This window comes from Arachis ipaensis, chromosome B3, assembly GCF_059453495.1.
Source record: "Arachis ipaensis isolate K30076 ecotype BB chromosome B3, ASM5945349v1, whole genome shotgun sequence".
Taxonomy (NCBI): Eukaryota; Viridiplantae; Streptophyta; class Magnoliopsida; order Fabales; family Fabaceae; genus Arachis; species Arachis ipaensis.
In genome coordinates, this window is record NC_142438.1 from 17,184,381 (window position 1) to 17,195,387 (window position 11,007).

At 35.6% G+C, this 11,007-nt stretch overlaps 1 protein-coding gene, 1 long non-coding RNA gene and 1 pseudogene across 2 annotated transcripts; 2 read left to right on the forward strand and 1 right to left on the reverse strand.

The window, feature by feature from the left end:
* The first annotated feature begins 3,392 nt into the window (after positions 1-3,392).
* Positions 3,393-4,715, forward strand: LOC107634285 (mitogen-activated protein kinase kinase kinase 18 pseudogene; annotated as a pseudogene).
* Positions 4,716-6,293: 1,578 nt separating this feature from the next.
* Positions 6,294-7,956, forward strand: LOC148569932 (uncharacterized). Its single transcript, XR_015907132.1, has 4 exons — positions 6,294-6,411; positions 7,084-7,130; positions 7,456-7,630; positions 7,707-7,956. It is a non-coding gene; the product is annotated as an uncharacterized LOC148569932 (long non-coding RNA).
* A 1,137-nt stretch (positions 7,957-9,093) lies between these two features.
* Positions 9,094-9,795, reverse strand: LOC110269584 (uncharacterized). The gene has a single exon (XM_021117533.2). It carries the CDS (start codon positions 9,793-9,795, stop codon positions 9,094-9,096), a length of 702 nt encoding a protein of 233 aa, XP_020973192.2.
* Positions 9,796-11,007: the final 1,212 nt, after the last annotated feature.

Genomic DNA, 11,007 nt, shown 5'->3' on the forward strand with positions numbered 1-11,007 from the left:
AAAGAGATTAAAATAAAAAATTTAAAAGGGCTAAAATAAAAATTTATATATAATTTATAAAAAAAATTAAAGTTTAGGAGGGATTATTGTCCTCCTTGAATTGTGTAAGGCTCTATCATTGCTCAACATCCCAAAATATTGTTAGCCCTCGTCACCTATTAAAAAATTAAATTAATAATTCTCTATAATTGTCCTCCTTGAATTGTGTAAGGCTCTATCATTGCTCAACATCCCAAAATATTGTTGGCCCTCGTCACCTATTAAAAAATTAAATTAATAATTCTCTATAATTGGTTGCAAAACGATAATCGACTGACGTGTCAAGTGTGTATGTTAGATAAAAATGATTTTTTAAAATAAGGACGGATAAGTCCCTAACTATGTCCTAAAATAGGATTAATAAATCTCTCTAAAATTATTTGACTACTATATTCTTGATTTAGCTACTGGATCTATTATACTTTATGCATACTCCTGCAGAATTTAGAATTCAAATTAATTCACTAATTTATGTTCATGAAATACATCAAATAGACTAAATAGAAACATTAACAAAAGTTAATTTCAATTCCTTACTTTATACTTTATCACTATATACATATCCACTACCAAGCCCACCGATTGAAGAATCTATCAATTTACATGCATAAAGAAATAGATCACAATTCATAACATGTATAAACTTACAAAGCAGATTCAAAATACAAAACCACTGCCCCATAAAATATTATACAGTAAATATTATGACTTGTAAAATTATCAGTATGTTCACATTATTTGTATAAAGTTATGTATGCATAAGCTATGGCCATAGTCAAATTAAGTATACCAAAGCTAGTTCCTCAATGATTATAGATTTGTTTCCGTCCTTTTCAAAATGCTTATAGGAAAACCGTGCATGTTGCTCCCACCTATCAAGTGCTTCAAGTTGATGAACACTGAGTGTAGCTGTACGAAACTCATCAAAATCCATCCTTCTATATTGCAATGCATTAAGCTGCAACCCAAATTCATTTTAATCAGTGAGCACTATTGGTGTAAATGCTATTTATATAATGTATGGAAGCATTGGTATAGTTAAATCATAGAGAACTTACTGATCCAAAAAAGTCAAAAATGCGTGACTCCATAGCATTTGTTGCGTTTTTCATCGAGGCCTGACCATGTCAAATTTGTGAGATGGCAAACACCATCATCTTAACCAAGTATATAAAAAGAATTTGAAACAAAACTCCTCCTTTAAATAAAGCAGTTCGTCTACAGTTAATGTCTTAGAGACTTAGACAGTACGTATATTGGTGTCCATCAAAATAATATTCTACTTAGTTATTGAGAAGCTTAATATATAGTGGGATCATTTAAAAGTAGAAAGAACAATAAATAACAAAGAAAAGAAGTACCTAAAAATGCAATGCTTCAGCTACCTTTAATATTGGCAGCCGGTGTCCTGTCTGGTGCATCTGGCAGCCGTTTTTCATTACATTCAAGTTCAGAGTCAGTCATGAGTAGCATGAAAGAAAAAGGATGCCACTTAGCTATTGCACAATATCTTTAAGTGTGCTTTCTTCTTTTATCAATTTTGAAAGCCCAGCCTCATTCTTAGCCAGAGCTGATTTAGCTTTTTCAATTTATTCCATCTAAAACTTGACACCATCTCTGAAGAAGGGCAAAGTGTGCAAGGTTAGGGCTAGGACTTTCTGCAGGTCGAAAATACACATTCTCTATCTTCTCTGTCAGTTACTGCTTCCATCACCAGTGAATTTCTCCTACTTTTTCACTGGTGATATGTCTAGGTATTTTGAGCCACAAATTGATTTGTGTATACTCCACATCTGCCTCAATCACAGAGGAAAAGAGAGAAAGAGAGGGATAGAAGAAATTAAGTAATGATCTTATTTTTAAAATATGCATTTAAACGTTACACAACTAACCTCAAATGAATCACTCTGCAGAATGCCTCTTGATAGGTAAATGGACACGGTTCTACGAATCCAATAGCGGCGGTGGCATCCATCACCGCCGTCGCCTCATTTCTCTTCTTTTTTCTGTCGATCTAACATCCTTCTCTGTGATAGTCGCTGTCGTCGCCACCCTCTTCTCTTTCTTTCGTCGTTCTTTGTTTCTTCACCGTTGTTTTCTTCTTCTCTTCTCTGCGACGTCGAAAGAGGAAGTCTTTCCCTTGTTGGTGCCAACTACTCCTCCTTTCAAAACTTGCAGCGCTCTCTCTTATCTTCTCTTCTTATTAATAATAAAAATGCAACTGCAAGTCCTGGAATAAAATCATTTCCAATTTGAATTTGAATCAAAATCCCGCCTAATTACTTCTTTATTTGAGAAGCGTCCAACTTTAAGAGCAAATACTTGTCAATCACACACAGTTTTACGTGTCGGGCATAGAACGCTCCACTTATCGCTCATAGACCACTCTACTACTCTCCTATTTTATATTAATAGATGTGGCAAATTTTATCTCGCACATATTTCAATATCTAATCGACACCATAATTAACTAGACGAAATTTTTTAAGAATCATTTTAAACATTAACCAATAGTTTCACGTTTCATTGCTACGAGGGGCTATGACCCTTCACCCTTTTCTTGTTTCAATTAGGAGAGATATCCATTTCTCATGCCAAATATTTCATCCCCATACCCCAATAATCGATACCACACTTTTGGAATCCATTCAATATTTCACCAATCACACTAGGACGGAAAAATAATGTTATGAACCCTCAAAGATATTGATAAAGTAGTCCATCAAAACAGTGGACCGATCCATGAAATACCGGTCTTCTCAAAAACATTAAAAGAACTTAGAAGGAGGCAAAACAAAATAATGAATTTTTCTCTTTCTAGTTTTGACTTCTAAACCTAAGTTGACTTTTACTATTTCATCACCCTATAGGACTTGTAATTTGTCAAGTTTGTGTGTTCACACATATGCACAGTCAAATTAAAAAAATTCAACCCCTTTATAGGATCTAGCATAATAACGTGAACAAAATTGATACTAATGTTCAACCAATTTCGGTGGTTCAACACTTAAACTCACCAAATCAACTTGCCCCCTAAGACCCCCATATTATAATTTTCCTAAGTCTTAGTTAGCTATGATACAAAACAAAGGATATACTATACTCTTTGAATGGCATCTCAACTATTTGTATCTTGCACTCAGCACACTCTTAAGCTTCAATCATAAAATAAGCAACCCTTTTTTGCCACGTGTCAAGCACAAAACTATTGCCGACGGAAAAACCTGAACCATCCAAATTTGGACACGTTTTCTAGACAGACTTGAGTTGAGGAATTGTCAACTCTTAAGAGAGGGAGAGAGGGAAAGAGAGAAATGGATAGAGAGTTAGCGCCAACCAAATTAAGTAGCCAACCAATAAAGAGAACCTTTTTCAAAAACCAAAGTCTCACATCGGAATTACACACATGTATATATAAATAACAAACTATAGGACTCTGCATTATTCACCATAATATTCTTAGTCCTTTTCTTATATTCTTCATTCCAAATTTCTTGCCAAATATGGAGTGGAGTAGAGGACACACTATAGGCCATGGATCCTCAGGCACCGTATCTATAGCCACCCGCCGTGACGGCTGCCGTGTATTCGCCGTGAAATCATCGGAGCTATGCAATTCAGAATCTTTACAAAGAGAACAGAGGATTTTATCTTCTCTATGCTCTCCTTATGTGGTTAATTTCAAAGGGAGTGACATAACCATGGAGAACAACAAGCTCTACTACAATCTCTTCATGGAGTACATGCCATTCGGAACCCTTTCCTCGGAAATTAACCGGCACGGCGGCCGGCTCGATGAGGCAAAAATTAAGACCTACACAAGGCAAATTGTGCAGGGGCTAGAGTATATACACTCTAAAGGGTTGGTACATTGTGACATAAAATGTTCCAACATCTTAATTGGCACCGAAGGCGCCAAGATTGGTGACTTGGGATGCGCCAAGAGTGTCGTCGATCCGCGAATCAGCGGCACTCCGATGTTGATGGCGCCGGAAGCGGTTCGGGGAGAGGATCAAGGGTGTGCTAGTGATATTTGGTCACTTGGGTGCACCATAATTGAAATGGCTAAAGGTGAAGCAGCGTGGCCTAATTTGTTGGACCCATTTTGTGTTCTTTATCACATTGCATATTCCGGTGAAGTTCCTGAGATTCCATGGTTTCTATCTGAAGAAGGTAAGGATTTCTTGGGGAAGTGTCTAAGGTGGAATCCAGAAGAGAGGTGTACCGCTACTCAACTTCTTAATCATCCTTTTCTCGGAGAATTCAATTCCAAGGTGGAATCAAATTCAACATCGCCAACAAGTATTCTTGAGCATGGGTTTTGGAGCTGTGTGGAAGAAGGTTCTCACACAACAAGAACAACAAGCCTTGGGGATTTGCCACCTGACAGGGTTAGAATGTTGGGTTTGTGTTCAGAGGAATCATGTTGGGCATCATGGAATGATGATGATGATGATGGGAACTGGATCACAATTAGAAGGAATGAGTGTGACTCATGGGGTGAAGGGGTTTTTGGTAATTTTGGGTCAGAGACAGCTTCTAGTAGTAATGGTGGTTTGGATCTGAAGGAGTTGGTGGAAAGCAATGTGAGTGGTAGAAATTGTAGTAAACAATAATAATATCATTTGTAGCGATGGTAGTGTTGTAGTTAGAAATGTAAATTCTGTTAGATTTGTTATGAATGAATGATTTTTTTTTCAATGTGTTTCATACTTAATTTGTGTTTGTTTTTATGGACATAATACAATATGACATTAAAATAGAGATAATAGAATAAAAACACTAAAAATTATTTTTTTATATATTATGTTTAGATGCAATGTACAAAATACTAATATAATGTCCTGTATTATATTTGGATATATATAGATAAAATTAAAATATTATGTACGACTAAAATAGTCATATGATTCTAAATTTTTTTGCCTCGTATAACTAATTTAACAGAGAAGGAGAATATGTAAAAGTACAAGAGATTACAAGAAGAATTGGTTTGTGAATCAACAAGTTAAAAATGATACTGAAATAACAAAATTAAGAATAAACAAAATAACATAACTAGAAGAGTGAATTAAACTTCCATTGAGTAAACCTGCAGTATCTCATAAAAAAGAGGATAAACATCAAGAAAGAAGGAATTATTAAGTCAAGTAAGAAATTCTCTACAAAAAGAAAAGAGTACTTGAGAAAAAAGAGAGAAAAAAGAAGAACAGAAATAGAAAATTGAAAGGGCAGGGAGAAAAGAGCACCTTTCTATCAACGATGTTGTATAAAAGAAGCTCAAATTAGAGAAAATAAGAAGGGATAATAGTGGAATAACAAAAAATATCTATGGACAAAAAAAAACTCATAAAAAAAATCTGTGGCTATCTTTTCAAATTTTTTGTCTATTATTGTCTTTCGTTTCAAAATAGATACAAAAATAAAAAAAATTGTCCTGAAAATATAATGGATCAATTTAGATCATTTGTAGTTTTTATATATTAATAGTTTTATTTAAATAAGAGTAAATTCTAAGAGAAGTAATTTTCTTAAAACTTATTTTCATATTTATTTAAAAAAAATTATCCTCCACAAATGACTCTACGTTATAATCAATTCGTACTTGATCAACTCTACAAATGAATTTAGAAACAATCCAACACGGATTTTGGACATAAAGTTTGATAGATGATGTTCTGGCCTTATTCAACCATAGACCAAACAACATTTGTTGGTAGCCCTTTAAAAATGGAACACTTTTTTACCTCTCCGGTGAAGAAGAAAAAGAAATTGAATTGGGATTTAAAAAGGAATGGGGAATGGCAGGTCCCAGTTGGTTGCCTTGGTTTTAATCCCTTTCCTAAGTGCCCAAAATTTGTTCTCTATTATTTGCTTTAGTTGTTGATTCCTATGGTCTATGGACAATGAAGCATAGGGAACCAAGGTGGCCACCATTTAGAGCAATGTGTTTCTCTGTCTTTTGTTGTTGCCATTTGCTTTGTCTTTTTCTTCTTACCCTCTTTTTTAAACCTATTTTGATAGATTAAGTGATTTCCATCTCTTGGCAACAAAATCATACGATCTACAAACGATAAAATATCTCACAGATTTTATATATACAGGTAACATTTTTTACAATTGCAGGCGTTTCAAACATTTAATGTAAAATAGAAAATGCAACAACTACAATGTTAGGTGTATGTGTGCATGTGGATCCATAAAAGAGCAAGACAAGTTGTGAGAAGCAGTGGACTTGGCAGGGTTTTGGTAAACCGCCACCATCTTATATGAAAATTTCAGAGGCTAGAAAACCAAAGTCAATCCAACCATAATTCACATTTTGAATCTTCTAGAGCTTCAATTCAAGAGAACTCTGATCTGGTCAACAAGGTATTCAACTTCATTCCCTTGCACTGTTGTAATGATATGATGTCCGATTTTCGAAGCATCTTTGTATACTACTGGCCATAATAAAAATAATTATTTTTCCAACTGTTATAATGCTTCGTTATTTCTTGTACTTATTAATTAGCTTCTATTTATAGAAAGGTTGCAATACTATACAAAAACGTGAAAAAAGTGCATGGAATGAGATGAAAGTATGTTTGACCATTGATATTGTTAAAAAATGTGAAGTAGTTCATTTATCAATAATTATTCTTTTCGTGTAATACTATTATTATTTTTTCACCATCCGATACATGTTTCTTTTAAGTATATCTTATAGAAAGAGTTTCAAGTGTACCGGAAATACCACTGTTTCAATTGTTTTAATCGTTGATCTGAATTATAAAAAATATATATAATATATATTAATTAAAATCAACGATTAAAACAACTGGCACACCAGTATTCCCGGTACACTTAAAATTTTTCCTATCTTATATTCTATATAGGCATGATTGTGGTTGATCCTTCTCAATCGCAAGTGTTAACTGCTAATTCATAATCCATAATACTTATTATTACATGAACTTCTAATTTTTTTGGTGACTATATGAACTTCTAATTTAATAATCTGTATTTAATTATACAATTTTAATTTAATTTTTTGATTGACAGTATTCCTGAAACGGATGGATGTTGACAAAGAAATGGAATCAATCAACGTAAGCTCCAAATACACTTGTGGTCAATTTGCAAGTATAATTATAGGATTCGAATGATATATATTGGAATATATGTTAAGATTATTATTAATAGATAGAGATAAGTAATTTTTTTCGTCTCTGACATTTTTTTGTTATTAAAATCATTTTCAACCTTTACAAACACTTTAAAATCATCCTCCCCTTCATCAACGAAATTTTTCGAACACATTTATCCTTGAGGTTATTACCGGTAGTTAAACCATTTAATGATTAAAAAAATTAAGTATTTTTTTATTAATTGGGGTTTAATTAAAAAGCTCACCCCCAAACCAAAATCATAAAGCGTGTGCTAGGGTTCCAGTGCAGCTATGGCTTCGAAGAGCTCAAGGTCATCTCGGACCAGAGGATCTGCATAGAAGAGGGGGCTTTTTTGTGGGCATAGTGAGAGGTCGGTGCTGCGAATTTCGGGAACGAAAGATAACCCAGGTCGACGATTTTGGGGCTGCGTCTACTATGAGGTGCGTTTATGTATTTTTGTTCTCAGCTGATGTTAACGCTTTGTTTCTGGACACTGACTATGGTGGGATCCTGTAGGTTAAAAAAGAGTGTCAGTTTTTTCATTGGGCAGACCCAGAAACTGAAACTGAAAATTCGCAGGTTGCAAGGTTGAAGAGGAAAGTTGTAGTCCTGAGAGCAAACGTGAAGGCATCTGAGTGGAAGTTGAAGGTTGTTGCAGTGTTGGACATGGTTGGGTGGGTTAGTTGTTTATTTTTCTGGCTGCAAGTTTTGTTGAATCACAAGTAGGGTTTACCTTATTTGTTGCCTTTGAAAATGGGTTGATGAAAGTAGGGTAGAAAATAGGGCAATTTTAGTTAGGATGTACTTAGGCTTTGAAATCTACTTTATGTAATTAAAATCTACTACTGTGGCTGGATAGAATTTGTGTTAATAAAATTGATTTTTGTAGGTTAGTCTATGTGTATGTAAGTGATGGTGTGTGTCTGTAATTTCATAAGAAATTGGTAATGAAACTGGATCTGGTTGCCTAAAATTATGATTGAAGAATTGTGTCAACATAAATGGTAAACTATGACCTGATTTAATAATGCATAATATGCAGTATGCAATACTTGCTCAACATCAGAATGAAACCAGAAGCAGATACATTAAAACATAACTATGTGACCTGATTCATTAACAAGCATATGTGTCATTGTTTTCTTAGATGACAGTTGGACCAAGAACAAACCAAGAGTAACTTTGTTTACTTTTACACAACATTAAGCATAAACAGTATGTAATAAGTTGCAACCAAAATGAAATCTCACAAATATAGAGTATAATCAACTTAGCTCTACATTAAGAAGCTAACAACTTAATTAGGAGCTAAAAATTCTTAAAGTTTTTTCCAAGCTCTTGGAGGCAGTTTTGCCATCAGCCTCAACTTTCTTGGAAAAACATGTAGTGCAATGTTGACTGAAGGAGACTTTGTTCATAACTAGTTGGCTTGAGCTGGATGTACCCTTCTCCTTGGCAACTGGTGGTGGTTGTGTTGAGCTTCTGATGGGCTTCATCTTGGACCTTTACTGGGGAGTAGCTGCTGATGTTGTGTTGGGCCTAGATGCATGTGTTGTGGGCTTGGGGATGGGTTGGGATGACTTGGACCTGATTATGGGTATTGTGCTGGTGGCTAGTTGGGGCTGTGATGATGATTTTCTTGCGGATTGGACCTCTTCCTCCCTCTGGTAGCAGATTGCACAGCAGGTTGTGAAATTGATCTCTTCCTTTTTCCATTAGTTTTCTTCACAGCAGATTGTTTAGGTGGTTGGGCCTGCAATACAACAAGAATGATGCAAATTACATGTAGCAAAAACATTTCAATAAAACCCTAATATACATATGGTGAAATCAACTTACAGGGAGGGGGTGGGTTGCTGCATCTTCCTCTCTTGTGACCTGATACACCACAGTTTGAGCACCTCTAGATCTGCCCCCTCCTAGACAAGTGAGTCTGGCTTCTAGCCTCTGATTCATCAGGTCCTCTCTTCCTCTTCTTTACTGGTCTATGACTAGGCTTCCGATAGGGTGGTGGCATGACATCATCAAAGTTAGTGTGCTCCCACAGATCTGGACCATTGAGAGGGTTGATTATCGAATCATAGCACTTGACATAGGCCTCTCTCTTGTAGCAGTTATCCACATATGAATCCATATCAAGACCCTTGAAGTTGATGCAGCTGATGGCATGTGTGCATGGAATTCCACTTAGCTGCCATTTCCTACAAGAACACTCACGAAGAGATAAATCAACAGCATATTTGCTCAACCCATTTACAACCTCATATGTCTGTGCAGCAGACCAGTAAGGCCTCCACTTACCGGCTGACCTACCTCTTCTCTCTATCTTCTTCCTAATTCGAGGTAAAATTATTCCATTGAACTTTTGAATTCTTTTTCTATTAACAGCACATCTACTCATCAAGTACACCCTAATTTCTTCTAGCATAGTAATAATGGACTTTTTCCTAGACTCTAATATTGCACCATTAAAGCTTTCACATATATTGTTTACAAGAGTATTGTATTTGGAATGGAAGTTAAACTTGGACCTGCTCCAAAATCTAGGAGGAATAGAATTGAGATGCCTGTGAGCATCCACATTGACCGTTCGGACCACTGCCATGTCTCTCTCCCAATCCTTCCAGTGTGTAGCCTTTGCACACCTCCACATCAATTGCTTCAAGTGCAGTCTCGAAAACTTTTTTCTAAAGTTGCTATAGAGATGGCGTACGCAAAATCTGTGATCTACACCTGGGATTATTTCATCAAAAGCGGGCAGTAAACCCTAACAAAGGAGGTAAAATTGTTCATGCATAAGTATGTTATTAGTTAGAATTAATTGAGTCAAAGAATTCAATTTAACACAATTATTGTTTATCTTCTGCTGATCAGACATGAAGGTTGCTCTGTCAATTGTCTCATACCCGAAATCATGAATTAGCAGCTTCAGAAATCAGGTCCAGGTATCTTTCGTCTCTGACTCTATAACGGCAAGGCGATAGAGAGCATTTGATCATTAGTGTAACACCCTACCACACAAAGCTTTACGCTTAAGTTGTAAAACAGAGGTGATGTGGTATTACGACCTCTAAAATAAAATAAGTATATATAATAGCAGAAGAGTTATAATATACTAGGAGCCTTGAAGGATAGGGGAAATAAAAATCGTGAGATAAAAGCGCAACGCTCAAGGAACGAGTTAACTTGCATGCTAAGAAAACCGTAACTGTCAAACATAAGATAACAGAAGTAGGAATAGAGTGCCAAAGATACAAAATAACAAGCTCCCAACTCAGCCTGTGAAGTCAAGACTGGCCGGAAAATATTTACACATATATACATACATATCCAAAACCCAAAAGTACATACACACAATCCTGCCTCTCCATAAACCTCTAAGAGGATCAAAAAGGACAAGTTATAAGGAGAGAAAGCTAAGTACATATATATACATCACTGTACAACAAAACTATACAACAACACTATCCAGTAACCCCTCCGCTTTAAGAGTCCAGACGCCTAACGAGATGGCTCCCGACCTGCATCTGAAAAACAACAACATAGTATGGAATGAGAACCGGAGGTTCTCAGTATGGTAAAGGTGCCACACACATAATATATAAGGTCCTGGGAATGCCAGAGGCAATCCTAGAACGCCGACACTCAGATTGTAGAGCTTAAAGTATTAAACAGAAGCCATAAAAGGTGGTTTCCTAAAAATATTTAATCCTAACTTAACTTAACCTTAAATCTAAGTCCTATACTGCCATTCCTCCATACCTCCAATTCCATCATGCATTTTCACAGACAAAGAAACAAATAAAGGCAAACACAA

Bases quoted from the DNA above. Each gene is read 5' to 3' on its own strand.
- LOC110269584 (XM_021117533.2), bottom strand. From the start codon at position 9,795: ATGGCAGTGGTCCGAACGGTCAATGTGGATGCTCACAGGCATCTCAAT.